At 35.1% G+C, this 20,267-nt stretch overlaps 1 protein-coding gene across 4 annotated transcripts in view; it reads left to right on the forward strand.

The window, feature by feature from the left end:
• The window catches only part of Cenpk (centromere protein K), a 37,863-nt gene extending 20,666 nt beyond the window's left edge, over positions 1-17,197 (forward strand). For 3 of the 4 annotated variants that reach the window (XM_090331860.1, XM_090331861.1, XM_090331862.1), the window contains exons 2-10: positions 266-417; positions 3,361-3,417; positions 4,183-4,255; positions 6,938-6,984; positions 10,575-10,657; positions 10,739-10,837; positions 12,207-12,339; positions 13,895-13,945; positions 16,354-17,197. In XM_090331860.1, the coding sequence (XP_090187986.1) occupies positions 266-417; positions 3,361-3,417; positions 4,183-4,255; positions 6,938-6,984; positions 10,575-10,657; positions 10,739-10,837; positions 12,207-12,339; positions 13,895-13,945; positions 16,354-16,512 (854 nt within the window). In that variant the 3' untranslated portion in view covers positions 16,513-17,197. The remainder of the gene's footprint in view (positions 1-265; positions 418-3,360; positions 3,418-4,182; positions 4,256-6,937; positions 6,985-10,574; positions 10,658-10,738; positions 10,838-12,206; positions 12,340-13,894; positions 13,946-16,353) is intronic. The other variant, XM_090331863.1, reaches the window with a different exon arrangement.
• The last annotated feature ends 3,070 nt before the right edge of the window (positions 17,198-20,267 follow it).

A 20,267-nucleotide genomic window follows, 5' to 3' on the forward strand; every position in this document is an offset into this window, starting at 1 on the left:
TTGAATATTAGTATTAATGAATATTAATCTTTTCCTGGTGAAAATATGCATTTAAGTTGGTATAGCTTAATATTTTTCCAAAGTATAATGATGTTCTTCAAGTGATTAGGTAACTTGAGGATTTCTAAAGTTGACCTGTACTCTTTCTTAGGAAGATAGATTTAAAGATAGAAAATGTGAGAAAAGGATAAAGGTAAACCCTTAAACATGTTTGGATGTATGTGTTTTGACAGATTTACTTCTCAGTGAATATTTTTTATTTTAGTTTTTCCTATAAGGCAAAGGAAAATCACCAAGGACATGTCTGTGGTTGAACAAGACCAAGATCCAGATAGCACTACAGGTACAGACTTTGTTATGGATTCCGAAGAGGAACTTTTAAAAGAATGTGAAGAAATGTGGAAAGATATGGAAAATGTAAGTATCGAAAGATAAAATTGATTTAATAAGTAATACAATGTTTAAATGAATTTCAATAGTAGTTGTAGTTAAGAAAGAAATAATTTTGTTATTTCTCCAAAGCTGTTATCATATGTGATAATTGTATAGGTTTTAGAACTATAAAAACTTACTCAAAAAACTTATACAAAATCAGAAATTGTGGCAATTTCTGCTCTTGAAATTACCTTATGAAGCTAATTATATATAGTACAATATTAGAAGTGTTGGGCAGGGTGTTGGTGGCTCATGCCTTAAATCTAGCTATTCAAGAGCCTAAGACCTGAGGATCATACTTTTCTAAGCTAGCCTGGGTAGGAAAGTTTGTGAGACTCTTAACATCAATTAAATCATAGAAACAGCCAGAAGTGGCATTATGGCTCAAGTAGTAGAGTGTTAGCCTTGAGCAAAAGGGTTTTCTCAAGGACAGTGCCCAGACCTAGAGTTCAAGCCTCAGGACAGGCAAGGTAAAAATGTTGAGGTGAAAGTGCAAAGTTTGAAGAATTTAAAACTCTTAAGTAGAGTGTTAATGGAAATAAAATTAGGAGAAGAAAGTCTTGTTAAGTGAAATTGAAAAGGAGCATGAAGGATTTTGTTGAATATATACCATGGAAAGCCACTGAAAGATTACAAACACAGAATTGTCATGATCAGATGGGCAAATTAAAAAAACAACAACAACAAAACAAAACTATGAACGCTTTGAAGAAAATAATGTAGAAGAGTGAGGCTACAGAAAGAAGTTTAGGAGACTTGAATAGTAGTCCTGGTAAGTAATTAAGGTGCCCAGTGCAGTGGCTACAAGCTTATGGTCATAATCCTAGGTACTAAGGAGGCATAGATCTGGGAATTGTGATTCTAGGCCACCCCCAACCAAAACAGATTCTCCAGACTCCATCTCATTTAGTGGCTGGGTGCCAATGTCACACAGTTATCATCACCAGTAACACAAGTACAAGGATCTGAATCCAGGATACCTTGGCATGAAATGTGACTATCTCAAAATTAACTAGTGCAGAAAGGGGCTGAAACATAGTTCTTGTAGTAGAATATCTGCCTAACAAGTGTGAGTACCATTGCATGCTACAAAAATAAAGGAAAACAAATAATTAAGGTTGCTATTGCTGTCAGTAGAAGAAAGGATTCAGTAGACAATAAGGAGCCAAGCTCTGTTGGTTCATCCCTATAATCCTAGTTGCTCAGGAGGCTGAGATCTGAGGATTAAGGTTCTAAGTCAGTTTAGGCAGGAATGTTCATAAGACACTTATCTTCAGTTAGTCATCAAAAAGCTGTAAGTAGTGTCACAGTACAGCACCAGTTGTGAGTGGAAAGAGCCAAGCCCGAGCTTAAAAGCCCAGAAATCAGTCCTCAGTACCAGCACCCCAAACTACCCCCCCCCAAAAAAAAGAACCAAAAGTACATAGGAGTTAGTGGATGAGATGATAGAGGAATTAAATTGCTATGGAAACCATTTTAGGTTCATAGATTGGACATGAGTGATTGGGAATTAGTTTCTTTTTGTTTGGGGGGGGTGTCCTGGGACTTGAACTCAAGGCCTGGGCACTGCCCTTGAGCTTTCTCAAGGCTAGCACTGTACCACTTGAGCCACAGCACCACTTGCAGCTTTTTCTTTTCTTTTTTTTTGCCAGTCCTGGGCTTAAGCTCCGGGCCTGAGGACCGTCGTTGGATTTTTCTCAAAGCTAGAACTCTACCACTTGAACCTCAGCACCACTTCTGGCTTGTTCTAAGTAGGTGGTGCCAAGGAATCGAACCAGGATCTTCATGCATGCTAGGCAGGCACTGTACCACTAGGCCAAACTCCCGTCTCCAAGCAGGCAATCTTTTAAAAAATAATGTTGGGGCCAGGAGTTTGGCCTAGTGGTAGAAGACCCGTTTGATTCCGCCATACCACATATATAGAAAAAAAAAAAAGCCTGAAGTGGTGCTGAGGCTCAAGTGGTAGAGCACTGGCCTTGAGAAAGTCCAAGGACAGTGCGCAGGCCCTGAGCTCAAACCGAGGACTGGCAAAAAAATAAATAAATAAAAAATAAATAATAATGTTTAGCTAAAATCTTTGGTACTATGTATCATTAATGTATTAACTAGATAATTTGTATAATCTTTTTTGGTATTTTTTTAGTATGTAACTTTAGGTTTAAAAGTCGCATTTTAAAGTAAAGCTGGGCAAGATAGCTTCCTTTCCTGTAAGTGTAGCTTCCTGGGAGGTAGGAATCCGATATTTGTGGTTCTAGACTAGCCCAGGCAAAATCATTCATGGGATTCCTCTCAACAAATGTAAGGTAGGCTAGCACATACATACATACCTTTTGTTTCCGTTATATGAAGAATAATTAGTAGGATTAATGAAAGGGTTGTAGTCTTGTCCGGCCCAGGTAAAGCTGTACCCTGAAAAGAATTAAAGCCAAAAAGACTGGGGGTGTGACTCAAAGCACCTGCTTAGCACGTGCAACATCCAGAATTCAAGCCCTAGAACTACAACTACCAATAACAAAAAAGAATTTTAGCAAATCTTGCTACATAAAGCAAGATGTAAATTACTCAGTTTTTCCCTCCAAGATATTAACAGTTTTGGGTATTTTTAATGGTATAGAAACAATGCCTCTTGAAGTTTTTTTTCTTATGATTTTAAATTCTCATATATTTAATTATTTTTCTACAATATTTTCCCTCTTGTTTCCTTCCTATTTTTTGTTCTGTTATGTAGCTTATAATTCAAAATAGCTATTAGGTTTTTTTTCATCATAGTATTACTCCTTTTTCTTTTTGTGTGTATTCACTTCAGATTCTTAAATCAAGTATTGGTATATTGCAGAGGAATGCTAAATTCAACTGGAATAGAAGAAAAAGGAATCATGTATAGGTTATAGTGTGTAACTTTTTTTTTTTACTTTTTAACTCAAGTGTCAGAATAAATGGTCGCTCATTGGAACTGAGACACTCAATAATTCAAATGCTCAGGTATGAACCTTTTTTCTCTTCTTGAAAAATAGATAAATGTAATTTGTTTTTTTTTTTTAAAGAAGTGTATCTGTTTATATTCCAAATATAATCGCTTTGTCAATACTTGTATTCTTAATCAGTTAAAAAAAAAACCAAAACCCTCCCTACTCTTTAATATAGGAGTTGGAAGAAGTACTCTAAAATAGTTTGAAACAAGTTATATAAAAAAGACATTTTTAAAATTGTCTTTACTAGCCATACATATATTTAACAGTTGAATAGTTTGTGGTTTCTATTAGGATAAACTGTAAAAAATTAGAGCATTAAAAATAAATTAGAGCAGGTATAATCTTCGTGTTACATATGTAATAACAAGATGTTTTACCATCAGTAGAACTTTGATTTTTATTCTGGGTAAAATGTTCATTATAGTAAGAGAAGTGAGATTGGCTTATGGATAGATAAGTGGATCCAGTAAAGAGTTTAAAATACGATATTTTGGAGGAGGATTATGGTCCAAGTCCCAACAGGGCAAGAATGTTTAGAAAAAGAGAGCTGATGGCTTAGATTAGCCTTTCTGATTTCATGCCTTAGTACCATGAGAAGTGATTGAATTAATTAGATACTAGTAGTTACACAACTGTGTCCATGTGGAAGAAAATATAATTGGACCTCTACTTTTAATTAAATACAGTATAAATTCCTGTGAATTAGTAAGTTAAATCTTTTTATTTTTTTTAAAGCATACCACAAGAAATATGTAATTCTTGTTCTTTTTTGTAGCTTTCTTTACTGATGATGCAAGTGAAATGCTTGACTGCTGAACTCAAGCACTGGCAGAATGAAAAACCTGAAGGTAAATTTTTTCTTTAAGTTTGTGTTTTTGTAAACGTATTAATGGCAAATGGATTTAGTATTTTCAAGAATTACATGATCGATTGGGTCTACGTGAACTAAGTTCCAGATGTACCAGGAAGCCACTTCATTTATTTATTTATTTATTTATTTATTTTTTTGCCAGTCCAAGGCTTGAGCTCAGGGCCTGAGCACTATCCTTGGATTTTCTCAAGGCTAGAGCTCTACCACTTGAGCCTCCGCACCACTTCTGGCTTTCTTCTATGTATGTATGTGGTATGTGGCATGATAGGCAAGCACTCTACCACTAGGCCAAACTCCTGGTCCCCACTTCATTTCTATATAAGTGATTATTCTATATAAGTGCATTAGTTTGGCTTTATTAATAATTTGTTTCCTCTGTCACTTTTTTTGTTTTTAAAGAAAAATGTGTCTTTTCTCCCATTTCATTGTTAGTCCCCAGTGTAGACTTACCACTTATGATTGCTGTTTTGATATTCCCCATTGAGCAGTCCTAAGAAATTTCTTCTCATTTTCCCAGACAGCTTCACCTAAATTTTTTATTTAATTGCTATTTTTCTATGAATTCCACATCTATACCTGTAAGTCTTTAATTTCTGTTTTTACTTTTGTAGTTGAGGAGATTGATCCTAAGGCCTGTTAATGACTATAACACTATCAAATGAGCCATTCTTCTAACCTTGTTTGTTTTATTTATTATCAGTATTGGGACTTGAACTCAGGGCCCAGCTGTTGTCCGTTAGCTTTTTCACTTAAGGCTATCACTTTACTTCTTGAGTCACAGCTCCACTGCTATTTTTTTGTTGGTTAATTGGAGATAAAAATCTCACAGATTTTCCTGCTCAGGTGAGCTTTGAATCTCAGTTCTTAGATTTTTAGCTTCCTAGGTAGTTAGGATTATAGGTGTGAGCCACAGGTGCCCAGAGTCCTAGGTTAAATTATTTTTATTCTTATTCCAAAAGGCACTCTTTTCTCTGTGGGAACCTAACTCCTGCAGGTTCCTTCATCTCCCTATAGCTTTACCTGCTGGTGTTCTTTCCTTTAATATATAGCCCTTTCAGGGAACAGTTGTACAGATGTTAGCCTTAACCTGGCATTGCTTACAAACAGTTTTATTCAGGCCAATGACATATATTTTAAAGTTTTCTGTTAGAATATGCTTTTTTTTTTTTTTAATGCTGGTCCTGGGGCTTTGAACCTTGTGTGCTGTCCCTGAGCTTTTGAGCTGAAGGCTAGCACACTACCACATGAGCCACAATTCCACTTTGGCTTTTTGGTGGTTAATTGGAGGTAGAAATCTCTTTATTTGCCCTAGCTAGTTTTGAACTTTAATCCTCAGATCTCAGTCTCCTGAGTATCTAGGATCACAGGCATGAGCCACTAGTGCACAGCCCTTTTAGAATACTCCTTAAAAGTTCTACCTAGAACTATGGCTACTAGAGTAGCTGGGCTGGGAGTTTGGCCTACTGGTACAGTGCTTGCCTAGTAGGCATGAAGACTTGGGTTCGACTTCTTGATACTACATACACAGAAAAAAACAGAAGCGTTGCTGTAGTTTAACTGGTAGTGTGCTAGCCTTGAGAAAGCCCAGGGACCTGAGTTCAAGCCCCAAGACTGGCAAAAAAAAAAAATCTCAGAAGCCTATCATATGAAGTTGATTTAAGTAGGCATTAATTAAGAGAGGTAAACTCTCGTTTTCTTATTATAAATTAAATGCTATTCTCAGACTGGTAAAAATGATAGAAAATTTTTTATTCTGTGTTTAAGTCATTGCCCCATATATATTTTAGGACATACTTAATATAATAGACTATAGCTATAGAAATACCTATTAGAAATATGTGTAGTAATAAGCTGTGTAGTACTATCTTCTACAATTCAAAGTATATATTTTATTCTGCAAATTTCCATTTTTTGAAATATGTTTTTTTTTTATTGTAATTAGTAAAAGGGTTACATGATATTTGCCAGATAGAAGGTGCATTAATTCACATACATTGATACCCTTTCACATTTGAAATATGTTTTATGGAAATAAAAATGCCACTACATAAAGACATAAAAGGATACTTAATATATTCTCATTTGTTATAACTAAAAGCTAAGTATCAATTTAGTGCTCATTTTTAGGTGAATCACTCAATATGTTATGATATGTATTTACTGTGGAATATTATGTAGTCATTAAAATGATAAATTAGATCTATACCAGATGGCTAGAAATGTTTCTATGGGAATTCTTCTTGAGTTCAAATAAGATAAGGATAGCATATTGATAAGATTCTAGTCTTCTAAAGCCAACAATGATGTAAATAAAAGTTTTTATATTTATATTTTTTATATGCATGTATATGTGTGTATGTACATTCAATCATATGACTACAGAGACAAATTTGAGGCAAATTTGAGACAAATTGCTTTTTACAGCTTAGAAAAATAAAAAGATACTGAAAACAAAGTTCATAAATATGATTAAATTTAACCCAAGTTACATGTACTTTGTTAGATGTGCAAAGATGTTACAAATAATTCCTTAAAGCTACATATGTACCATAAAATGTCTATATTTAAGTAAAGTATGAGTAATCTTACAAAACTGCAAAATCAAACTATATTAACTATATATTAACTATATATATAATTTTGTGTTTTGTTTTTGTAGTAATTCCTCTGACTGATGATGTTCTAACTACATTAGGAAAGGAAGAGGTAAATCATAAATTTATAATAACTTCAGATGACTTATAACTAGAACTATTTAAGATCAGGTCATAATATGTTAAGATGAAACTACTCTTAAATATGAAAGTTTAGCTGGGCATGGTGGCTCATGCCTGTAATCCTAGCTACTCAGCATCTGAGGATCAAAGTTCAAAGCCAGCCTGGGCACTAAAGTCCATGAAACTTATCTCCAATTAACCACCAGAAAACTGGAGATGGTGTGGTGGCTCAAGGGGTAGGGCGGTAGCCTTGAGCTGAAGAGCTCAAGTGTCCAGTCTTAGAGTTCAAAATCCCATGATCGACAACAAATTAAGTATAAAACACAGCTAAACGACTACATGCATATTTCTCTTCTGCTGTGTAGTAAAAATCTGTGTTGCTCTGCCTCTTCCCATAAAAATAATTATTGTGTTGAAGTATCCCTAGTATGATTGTTTTAGGAGGTTAGACTTCTCAGTGATTCAGTCCTGAAGGTGAACTCCTAAATGGGATAAATATTTATAGATACTTCCAAGCATCTATAAATATTGAAAGGTTTTTCTTTACATCATATGTTGGCTTAGCAAAAAGACATTGTGTATGAGGAAGTCATTTTGCCAGTTAGTAAATATTCTGGTACCTGAATCTTAGATTTTCGAGCATACTGAACTTTGAGAAATTTCTATTTTTTTTGAAGCTGTCCAATGTATGGTTCTTTATGATAGTAGTTCAGGACTACCAGCACAAAGTTGGTACTGAGTTGTGGAAGTACAGAAAAATGTGGCAGTGGAACTTAGTAATTGGTAGAGAGGCTCACAGAATTCAGGACACACTTTTTAATTTATTATAAAAAGATAGTGGGCTGGGAGTGTAGCCTAGGTAGAGTGCTTGCCTAGCATGCATAAAGCCCTAGGTTTGATTTCTTGGTGCCACATATACAGAAAAAGCCAGAAATGGCTCTGTGGCCTAAGTGACAGAGTGCTAGCCTTGAGCAGAAAGTGTCCAAGGACAGTGTCCAGGCCCTGAATTAAAGCCCCATGACTGGCATACACACACACACACACACACACACACACACACACACACACACACACACACACACACACACACACACACACACACACACGCACACACACACACACACACACACACACAGTATAGGCCGAGCACCAATGGCTCATGCCTAGCAGTGGCTCAAAGTGGTAGAACACTAGCCTTGAGCAAAAGAGCTCAGGGATAGAGCCCAGGCCCTGAGTTCAGTGAGCCCCACAGCTACAAATAAATAATAAAAGATATTTCAAGAGGCATTGATGAGTAGCTAAATGGAAGAGACATATGGGACAAGATGTGTAGAAAGAGGCATAGTATTTCAAACTCACACCATGTAGCCTATGGCTTCGGGCATACAAGTTCATAGATTATCTTTCAGGAATGGGCCTAGGACTACTCTGTCCATATTCTTTTCTTCATAATATACAAGATTTTCAACACTTAACTATTCTGACTTAACCCTTTCTTAGTCTTAGTCTTGTCTTAAAAGTGTTTTGTTTTTAAATTGCAAATTACTAATTTAACTGGAATTTCTTAAGATTTGTGCTCAGATCTAAAGAATATTTTGACTCATGCAGTCACAAAGATGTTACTGTAATTTCTGTTACAATTTTGAAATGTTTAGTTGTGTACTAGTCTATTACCCATTGAGTTAGTGTTTATATGTTACTGAAAAATAGTCCAAAATGGTTTTTTTTCCATATGTATACTAGTTGTTCTAATAGTAACAGTCAAAAAACCTTTTTTGTTTCTTGAATTGTTGAAAATTGATTATAGTAGTATTTCCTTATCTAGAAAGGGATATATTCCAAATCCACCAATATATGCCTTGGGTCATGTATAGTATAAAACCTTTTGGATATTATGTTTTTTTCTTATGTGCCTATGCTAAAATTTACTTACTGTAAAACACTGGCAGTAACTAAATAAAGTACATAGATGTGTTGTTTTAAAATGTTGTTGTCCTGTAGATCTTAGCAATCTTATCATATGATTCTTTTCTTTTTTTGCTTATTAAGTCTTCTTTTTTTACTTAAAAGAAGCTCTGTGTCTTTGTATCCAAATTGCTACCACCACTTCTCTTATGCTTTGGGGCCATAAAATAAGGGACACTTGAACACAGCAAGATATACAGTATATACAAGATATACAATAATGAGATGCCAGAAAGTGAACACTAGGAGGGAGGATAGTATGTACATGGATACATAGAGGACAAAGGAGTGTGATGGAGCAGGAGGGTATGCGAGCTCAACATATTATCTAGAACAGCATGCACTATAAAACTTACAGACTCCATTTCTGGATTTTTCCAATTAATATTCTCAGTTGTAACTCCCATGTAACTGAAACAACATAACCATGAGTAGGGGGGAAAAACTGAATATATGTATGTTTCTGGCACCATTTGTTCTTCATTCTATATTGTGGATGTTTCTGTTTTTTGTGTCTGTCTTTAGGCTAAAATCACATCTTGTTTACTAACATTTTAATATCTTAAGGTCAGGTAGTATAAGTGTAACTTTGTTGTTCATTACAAAATTGTGTTTCCATATAAATTTTGAACTGATTTTATCAAACCTCCTTTGATTATAAATTAATATGATAATTGACATTATATACTAAATATAGATTCAGGGAATAATTATAGTCTATGCCGTTATGTAAGTCTTCATTTATTTGGTTTTTAAACAGCTTATCTTACCAGTGGGTTGGTTTTTCTTTTTTTTCTCATTTCTTTTTTATTGGCTATTTTGGTTTGTTGATATTGGGCCGTAAACACAGAGTCTAGAACTCTCACTGAGCCTTTTCTGGTCATAGTTGGTGCTCTACCCCTTGAGCCTTGTTTTGCTTTATGCTGGTTAGTTGTTGATGAGTCTCTCAGGTTTGTCTGTTCTGGCTAGCTTTGATCCTCCTGAGTTTGTATGATTTCTTGGCTTTTTTTCTTTTTAATCCTACTCAGATATGAGTAACTTTAATAGTGTTTTGTACTTTTCTATATATAAGCCTCAGCAATCCCTGGAGGCCAGTTATCTAATTAATATTGATTGGTTTAATGATGTTATTGTGTCTTTTTTTGTATATTCTCTTTAGGAAAGAGACCTAACCTAGCTGTGTTTTACATTACTTCATTTTGGAAATAAAATATGTAGCTGAAAATGGCTATTATTGTTATTATTTTCCTGTTTTAATTCTAAGATTTGAACTCAGAGCTTTGCACATGGTTTGACTTGCTTACTTGGCTGGCCATTTCTCATTTAAGCTACCTTTCCACCTTGTCTTTTCCTGTTTTAATCTTCAAACTGTGCTGCTTGGAATCAGTGTCCTGAGTACTTAGAACCATAGGTTCAAGCTACTGGTATTTGGCTTCCTTATCCTTATGTATTTATAGTGTAGCACTTGTTTTGCATGTTAATCCTTTCAAAGACTGAGTATTTTTACTATTGGCTTTGGAGTGGAGGTATCCTAGACTAATCTATAAATTTATTCAGAAATAAAACTATGGGATTAAAAAAACTGAGAAATTACCATGAATTATTTTATTCCAGTTACAAAAATTGAAGCATGATCTTGAAATGATACTTCCCACCATGCAGTCAAAGATTAAAAAGTTAAAGGAAGACATTGCAAGGTATATTTGTGTTAAAATTACCATTAATCACTTATACATTGAATTGTTATTTATAGTTTCATTTGATATATTTGTTTAAAGAGAGCAGCAGTGGATGGATGAACAGCAACAAATAATGGAAACTCTTACTACAATCCAAAGGGAATTAGAAAGCCAGGTTGAGGAGCATTCTAAGTCGAGGTAATTTGTTTTGTGTTATAGATTTTGATTTAAGTAGTAGAAAGTTTATGTTTCCCCCAAGTTACATGAAATTACAGGAAAAGAAGGGATTTTTTTTGTGTGTGTGTGTGGGTCATGGGGCTTGATCTTGGCCTTGGTGCTGTCCCAGAGCTCTTCAGCTCAAGGCTACCACCCTACCCTTGAGCTAAGCCCCACTTCCCATTTTCTTGAGGTTAAGAGATAAGAGTCTCAGGTCCTTTTGTGCCCTGGTGGGGCTTTGAAATGTGATCCTCAGGTCTCAGGCTCCTGAGTAGCTGGGATTATAGGCATGAGCCACTGTGCCGGCTAGTAGAGAAATTTTTTATAAGGAATCATGAGCCTTGAATGTGTACTGGTCCTGGGGCTTGAACTCAGGGTCTGGGTGGTGCTGTTTCAAAGCTTTTTTGTTCAAGCATGCTCTGACACTGAAGCCACAGCTCCACTTACCATTTATTGATAAATCTCATGGACTTGATTTTTTGGGTTGATTTGAAACATTATTCTCATATCTCAGCCTCTTGGGTAGCTTGGATTAGAGGCAGAAGTTACTGGGCCCAGCTTGTTCTAATTTAATTTTCAAATACTATTATCAGTTACGTGATATTTTATGAATGATTTAACTTGGTAGTACCATTAGTTTTCTTATATACAGATTATTCTTCCTCTCCCTCTCCCCCTCCCCCTCTCCCTCTCCCCCCACTCCCCCTCTCCCTCTCCCTCTCCCTCTCTCCCTCCCTCCCTCCCTCCCTCCCTTTCTCTCACTCTCTCTTTTTTTCTCTTTCTCTCTCCCTCTCCCTCCCTCTCTCTCTTTCTTTCTGTTTTTCTTTCTTTCTCTCTCTCTCTCTCCCCCTCCCTCCCTCTCTCTCTCTCTCTTTCCCTCCCTCCCTCCCTTCCTTCCTTCCTTCCTTCCTTCCTTCTTTCCTTCCTTCCTTCCTTCCTTCCTTCCTTCCTTCCTTCCTTCCTTCCTTCCTTCCTTCCTTCTTTCCTTCTTCCTTCCTTCCTTCCTGAAATCTGGGCCTGGGTGCTGTCCCTGAGTTCTTCAGCTAAAGGCTACCACTCCTTGAGCCACAACATCACTTCCAGTTTTCTAATGGTTAATTGGAGGTAATAGTCTCACAGACTTTAGTGCCCAGGCTAACTTTCAACCTTGATCCTCAGATCTCAGCCTCCTGGGTAACTAGGATTACAGGTGTGATCCACCACATCCGGCTCAGATTATTACTTTCATAAAACTATTCAATTGGAGCAAATGAAGTTTCAACAAAGATTTTTATTAACTTTAAGAACAACTGGGAATATATTCATGGTGTTTTTACCAGTTAAATATTTTTCTTTTAATTTTCTTTTTTAGGCTTATAATGTATAATGAGATAAAAAGTAAAATACTTGCTATAAAAGAATTTAAGGAGAAACTCTTGATTGCCCTGGGTGAATTTCTTGAATACCATTTTCCTCTGCCTGGTGGAAAAACTAAAAGGAAAAAGGTAAGTTTTATAGAGACATTCATGTAGATTATTGTATTTAATATTGTTTTGGGTAGGCCTAAAGGGAAATCCTATCTTGTTTGAATATAAATATATGGATACATGGCAGAAATTTGCCATCATCCCATTATATTTATTAAAAAACTAGAATCTACTTGGTGAATAAGATGGTATTGGTTAAATGCATTTTAAAAATTATCTCAGTATGAAGGGAGAAAATTAGGATTAAAAAATAATATATTGAATATTATCAAAGGAATTGGTGAAGTTCTTACAGTATATTGCTAAATGGATAACAGAAATGATTAAATTTATAAATTGAATCTAATTTGTGCCCTCTAATGTAGTAATAACCTATTTGTTAGTTTTTTTGTGTATATATATTTTGCTTTTGATTTTGATTTTTACTGTTACACCATTTTTTATGTTTATATTTATTTTTTAAAATAAGTTAAATGTTGGCATAGATATGTTAGGTCAAGCAATTTAACATAAATAGTAATTATGGTGAAATGTCTTTTCCTGTGCAAGTATTTTATCCAATGATAGTTCATAATTCATGAACAATTACTTCAGTTCCATTCTTTAAAGCAATATATGACTAAAAACTTTCAAAATTGTTGAAAATGCCACCAGAATTATCTCTCTAAAATATGTGTTGGCCCAGGAGTTTGGCCTAGTGGTAGAGTGCTTGCTCAAGGACAGCATTCAGACTCTGAGTTCAAATCCCAGGATTGGCAAAAAAAGTAAATAAAATATAAGCGCAATAGTTTTTAGCTAGAAATATTGGCCTTTATTAGGATAAAGTCTATAGAATTCTTAAGTGGATTTATACTTTAGACTTTGTTTAGCTTTATCATGGTCATTCTCTGCCTGTATTTAAGAGAATCTAGCTATTCTGCTGCAGATTCAGCAGGTGTGCAGTAATTTGTCACATTTTTGTGCCTTATACCTTGTGTTAATTCTGCCTAGAAAACCCTGATATCTTTGTATTTTTTCTGCTTGCATATTTTCTTTTTATAACATTTGAGTTCTTTTTCAAACAGAATATATTATAATATATATATATATATATATTTTTTTTTTTTTTTTTTTTTGCCAGTCCCTTGACTAGGCTTGAACTCATGGTCATGGCCTGAGTGCTGTCCTTGGGCTTTCTCAAGCCTAGAGCATTACCACTTGAGCCACAGCACCACTTCTGGCTATTTCTATGTATATGGTACTGAGTGCATGCTAGGCAAGCACTGTACCAGTAGGCCAAACTCCCAGTGCCTCAAACAGGGTCTTATTATTTAGCCTAGACTGGTCTTAAAGTCAGGATCTTCCTGCCTTTTCTTTCCTGTCTAGTGCTGTGATTTCAGATGTGCATTTTACACCAGAAACTTTAATTTTCTTTTTATAAATCTTACTTAGGTACGATATGTTGTGTTCAAGATCCTTTTAAAATCACCTCATTATGAGCTTTGTAAAAGTTCCTTGTAATACTACATCTAAGAAATGTTAATTTTAACAATCTTGCAGTATAATTCAATATTATGTCTCATTTTTCTTAAAGACAAATGTTGAACCAACTGCACAGCTGATAACATTGAATGAGATGTTAGAGGTAAGTGTTTTGTGTTGTCTTAGAGCTACCTCTTAATTAGTCCTTTTCTGAATAGTTAAGCTTAAAAAAAATCCTGCTTTAATTCAATGACATTATTAAATATATTCATAATTTTCTCTACTATACAGTATTTATATTCTCTTAGGAAGAATATTTTTATGTTTAAAAGAACTTGTCATTAAAGTTCAAGTCTTACTCATATTCCCTTATAGTACTTAGTAGTTAGTCAACAAGTTTGTACACAGTAGAAAGTAGCAAAATTTTCTTTAACTAAAACCACTCTTTTGTCATTATGAAAAGAAAAATGAATAATTCCAACTTGTTCTATTTGGACTTTATTTTATCTCTTAAAATATATTTGAACTTCAGTTATTACTAAATTCATACTAAGTACTTAATATATTTAGAAATATTTAAATGAGTCAGCTGTCATCCTAATTCGCGGGAAGGACCCTGAAGGACTGAGATTTGAAATTAGCCTACTCTGAAAATAATCTGTGAGATTCCATCTTTAAGCAGAAAACAAAAACAAAAACAAAAACAAAAACCTGTTTTTTAAGGCATGGATCAAGTGGTGGAACAACTATTGGTATAAATCTATGGTAAATTGGCCATAAAGGAAATTAGTCTAGGAAGAGGAAGCATTGACTAACTGGCAAACTGGTAAATGTACAAGCATTTTAGTGGCTGAAATGTGTGTCTCAAGTAGTAGAGTACCTCTGTACCTAAAAAGATAACTTACATTATATTAAATGAAAAAAAATTCTTTGCTTTTATCCTATGAACAGTGCCTCAGTATCTCTTCCTTAATAAGTTATATTACTTTGAAAAGAAATATACATTTATTGATTTATAATTAGAATCTAATTAGCATAACTCCACAGTTTTCTGCTTATAATGAAACTGTTTAATTTGTTTCCATGCATGTCTTGTCTTTTCTTTTTTTCCGGCTCTCCTGGGATTTAAACTCTGGGCCTCAGGCTTGCTTCACAGGCTGTACCCATTGAGCTGTACCTGAAGCCTTGCTTTTCTTTGGATTTTTTTTTTCCCCTTTGATGCTAGTCCTGGGGATTGAACCTCAGGGTCTGGGCCCTGTCTCTGAGCTGTTTATCTTCCTCCCCCCCACTCCTCTTCCAGTGGCATGAGCTGCTGTTGCCCAGCTCGATGTCTTAACCATATTAAATGAAAATTGTCACTTCACATGACAAATATAGAAAACTATCAACCGATATACAAGTGAATAATTCTTGACTAGCATATGACTATTGGATACAATGTTAAAAAAATAATAAGGGGTACTGGTGACTGATGCCTGTAATCCCAGCTACTCAAGAGGCTGAGATCTGAGAATCACATTTGAAAGCTAGCCCAGGCAGAAAAGTATCTCCAATTAATCACCAAAATGCCAAAAATGATGCTGTGACTCAGCACTCCAGGATTTCATTTTCCTTCTGAAATATTAAGACACACTACCAGCTTTCCTTTGAACTTTCTGTGCATTTTGTTCAGTTTATTTAAATGTGTGTGTGGGTGGTGGTGGTGGTATTTGGTATGAGAACTTAAAACTCAGGGCCTCAAACTTTCATTTGGCTTTTTCACTCAAGGCTTGTGATCCACCAATGGAACCCACTTTCCACTTCTGGATTTTTGGTGATTAATTAGAGATAAGAGTGTCCAGATTTCCCTGCCTGTGCTGGCTTTGAACTGCTATCCTCAGATCTTATATTGCCTTCTGAGTAGCTAGAATTTCAAGTGTGAGCCACCAGTGCCCAGTTTTAATTGTAACTCTCTACGTGTGTGTATGTGTGTGTGTGTGTGTGTGTTGCTGGGAATCAAGCCCCCCCATGTGCTTGACAAGCAAGTTGTTTCCAACTATGTTATGACTTTATATTTCATATTCTTTATCCTAAAAATTTATTAGCCCTAAAAGAAATGAAAGAATTATAAATGCTTTATAGCCAGGGCTTAGGAAATATTTTAGGAAGTTAGATACAGATGTTCATTTAAAAGCTTCCCATCCAATTGTATCTGTAGTCTTAAAAAAATGAAACCATTATAATATTTAAAATTTTATGCTATAAACAATTATTCAAAATAAGTTAATATTTGGGGCCAGGAGTGTGACCTAGTTCTAGAGTGCTTGCCTAGCATGCACGAAGCCCCTGGGTTTGATTCCTCAATACCACATACACAGAAAAAACCAGAAGTGGTGCTTAGCTCCAGTGGTACAATGCTATGTTTGAAAAAGCTCAAGAACAGTGCCCAAGCCCTGAATTCAAGCTCCAGGACTGGCGAAAAGGAAAAAAAAAGAAAAAGAAAAAGTCATCGATATTCTTTGGAAAACTTTGTTGGTATGTGATTTTTTTTCCCAGTTGAAGTGTATTTTGAATAATATCTTTTTCTCTTAGATTCTTATAAATAGAATGTTTGATGTTCCTCATGATCCCTATGTCCAAATTGATGCTTCCTTTTGGCCACCTTATATTGAGCTGCTGCTGCGCAATGGAATTGCCTTGAGACATCCTGAAGATCCAAAACGAATAAGAATGGAAGCCTTTCATCAGTAAAAGGCTATGTCTTTTCATACTGTAAATAATTTTGTTTTCCAAGGATAAAGGAAACACAGTACTGTTTGAATAAGTCAGTAATAGTTCATAGTTAATAGTTCATGTTCCTCTTGCTGTTGTTAAACAAGGTCTTTCAGTGTATGTAGCCCAGACTAATAGCCATCTCTATGTCCTTCAGCTTCCATCTTTCCAGTGCTGGTTGTGGTGTGTACCACCAAGCCAGGCATTGGATCTACTTTAAAACTTAACCAACACATACTTTGAACTGTTCATTTTTGAAGTGAATCATTTTTTTTACTCATTTAGTACTTTGATGTTTTCAACTACCAATGTAAAACACTGTAGACTTATAAAATATTTATGTAATTTATTTAATATTCTTTGAAAAATTGTAAATTTATGAAGTTGCTGGTAATTTTCTAGAATTGTCACATTGGAGGCTGTTGAGTAAGGTCTGCAGGCGAGATCTGAGGATCCCAGATTGAAGCCAGACTGGGTACTCAAATTATTGATACCTTTATCTCCAATTACTTTTGACAGAAAGCCAGAACTAGAAGCATGGTTCAAGTAGTGAGACACCAACCATAATTGAAAAGGCTTGAGGCCCTGAGTTCAAGCCCCAGAATATTATCTCTCCTCCCTACACCAAAAAAAAAAAAAAAAAAAAAAAAAAGAATGAAAGAAAGATCATTTAAATGTGGAGTTTTGGTTTTTTTCTTATGGTGCTAGGGAGCAAATCTAGGACCTTGTTCAAGGTAAGCAAGCACTGAGCTACCCATCTCAGGAGATAGTTTTAAAATTGAAATAATATCCAGTTAGAAAACATAATTTAAAAATATTGAATATGTTTCATGTATATTGTTTCTTATGTTTGTTAAACATTGGAATATGGTAAACTAACAGATAAAGCTACCATGAAATCTTTTATTCTGTATTCAGTACCAGCTGACAGTATAGTTAACACCTTTTTGTTTCTGCTAATTATTACCAAGAAAATTGTTTTCAAAACCTTTTGCAAGTTTCTATAAATAAATTTGTTTCTAAAAATCTTTTGAGTGTTAGTGCTCTCTCATATTTTTATAAAGGAGACCATTTCATAGGTAGGTAAAGTAAGTATTCAGTTAGTATTACATACAAGTATAACTAGAAAATTTTGAACCATATTGTTAGTTTTCTAAGAGAAAACTTATGTGGGCTTTTGTACTTGAAAATGCTTTCTACTGTGTGTCATTCATCTCTTCCTTTAATTACATTATCTTTTTTAAAGTAAGCAAATAATGTTCTATAACATATCCCTGAATAGAAAATAGACTTGTGTTTATTTTTCAGGTTTTGAGACAAGATCCACTGTGTAGCCCAGGCTGGCTTTAAATTTTCAGCCAGTTCTCCTTACTCCACTTCAAGTGCTGGGATTTCAGAAATGCATCAATAATGCCTGACACTTGTATATTTTATTCCTTGACTTTACTATGGAAAAGAGGTGATGGTTCTTGTGGTTTAGGCCTAATCATAATTCTTTTTTTTGCGGGGGGAGAGGACTCATGGGGCTTAAACTCTGCGCCTGGGAGCTGTCCCTGAGCTCTTCAGCTCAAGGCTACTGCCCTGTCCCTGGAGTCACAGCCCCACTTCCCGTTTTCTAGCAATTAATTGGAGATAAGTCTCATGTTCTTTCATGCCTGGGCTGGCTTTGAGCCTTGATCCTCAGATCTCAGTCTCCTGAGTAGCTGGGATTGCAGGCATGAGCCACCACGTCCCGCTCTAATCATAGTTCTTTAGGGGAAGTAGTAGTATGGTCTGTGAATGTTCTTATTGCAAATTACAAAAGATATCAATAAACAGCTTGGTCATTGATTTGAGAAGTCTTTTTTCACATCCTGCTTTAATTTTAAGCTATAGTTTTAGTCTTGATTTGTAATCTGTATAAAATTATAGCTTTTTATGCTTTTTGTGGTTCTGAGTGTTGGAAAATATTACAAAGACTTAGATTTGTATAGTTTCAGTATTCACTGATTAAGAAAAAGCAGTATTTAGAATTTGTTATTTCATAGGCTTAGGTATGACACAGATGGAAATGTTTGAATCAGAGGGGTTCAGTTTGAAGCTTTTTTTCTGTACTGGTGATTTTGGATTACTTTTGATTTTTGAAATATTAGCATAAATTTCTACTTGAAAATCTTAGATCTTTTTGTTTTTTTCCCCAGTACTGGGGCTTGAGCTCAAGGCCTGAGCATTGTCGTTGGGCTTTCTCAAGGCTAGCACTCTGCCATTTGAGCCACAGCACCACTACGGACTTCTTACTGAGGAATCAAACCCTGGTGTTCTGTGTATGCTAGCTCTACCACTAGGCCAAACTCCCAGCGCTAATCCACAATCTTTTAAAAAAGTATTTAATTTTTACTGGTGCCTAAGTGTTCACTCAAGGCCTTACGTTCTCACTCAGTATTTGTTCCCAGCTGGTGCTTTACCACTCGAACTATACCTCTACTTCTATCACTACTTCCATGAATCAGCAATCAAAGTGCTCTACTGTCTCCAACTTTTTGATTGCTAGATCTTCCAGTTTGGGATTTTGAATTAAGGATGTACATCCTGTAATGTAAAATAGCTGACAGTAATACCACATTCTTTGTTGATGTTAGTATAATCAAAAACAAATACCTTTAATAAACCACAAAAAGTATCTTTAACTTTGTTAATGGTTAGTTAATATGTTGGCATAGGTTGGGGATGGGAGGAATTCTCTGGTTGAAAATTCACTTCCTGTGTACTGAGATGCTATAGCATATTTTCTGTATTTGATGTTATAATTATATCATCATTTCTGGTACAGCTAAAAAGGGAAATTTTGTTTTGACTCGGTTTCAGTCTGTTTTCGCTTGGCTTTACTAGTTTGGATCGGAGGGAAAGCCAAACATTAAAACTCATGAGATCTCAAAAAATAATAGCTATGTACCACGAAAATTTAGAAAAACAGGAGAAAGCCAGAATTAAAAGCAGTAGATTAATTAAGAGCAAAGATAAATTAGGAAACAAGTAATACAGAAAATCAAGAAATTGTTTCTTTGAAAAGATAAAAAAGATTTACAAATATTATCCAAATTTAAAGGGAGAACCGTCAGTACAATGAGAGATAAATATCACAATAAGTACTAGTGAAATTCATAAGATCATTAAAGAAAAATTAAAAAATTCTATTTCAATAAATTGGAAGATCTAGAAGACAATTCCTAAATGGAGTAATAGAATCTTCTAACCAAGAGAAGCCTAAGACCAGACAAACTGATTCCTGTAAAGAATGAGGTAAGTACCCATTGTTATTTTTTTAATTTTTTGTCGGTCATGAAGCTTAAACTTGGGTCCTGGGTGCTGTTTCTGAGCTTTGTTGCTCAAGGGTAGTACTCTACCACTTTGAGCCACAAATCTGATTTACTGGTGGATAATTGGACATAAGATGTCTGACAGACTGCTTCTTGGGCTGGCTTTGAACCACAATCCTCACCTCAACTCTCAGCCTCTTGAGTATCTAGGATTACAGGTGTAGCCAGCCTCTTGACTCATTTTCAATATTCTTAGTATATTAGCTGGTATAGTACAGAAAAAGGAACACTAACAACAGGAAACATTGGATTATCCCTTTTATAAGTAGTATGTAAAAGGATACAGAAGATAAAAAACAGTAGCTTTTCTTGAGTAAGAAATTAAGGGTTAAAGTAAATGCCTTGGAAATTAGCAATGGAAGGAAAAAGAGATCTCTA

The sequence above is a fragment of the Megascapheus bottae genome, chromosome 4, assembly GCF_031878675.1.
Source record: "Megascapheus bottae isolate mThoBot1 chromosome 4, mThoBot2.hap1, whole genome shotgun sequence".
Taxonomy (NCBI): Eukaryota; Metazoa; Chordata; class Mammalia; order Rodentia; family Geomyidae; genus Megascapheus; species Megascapheus bottae.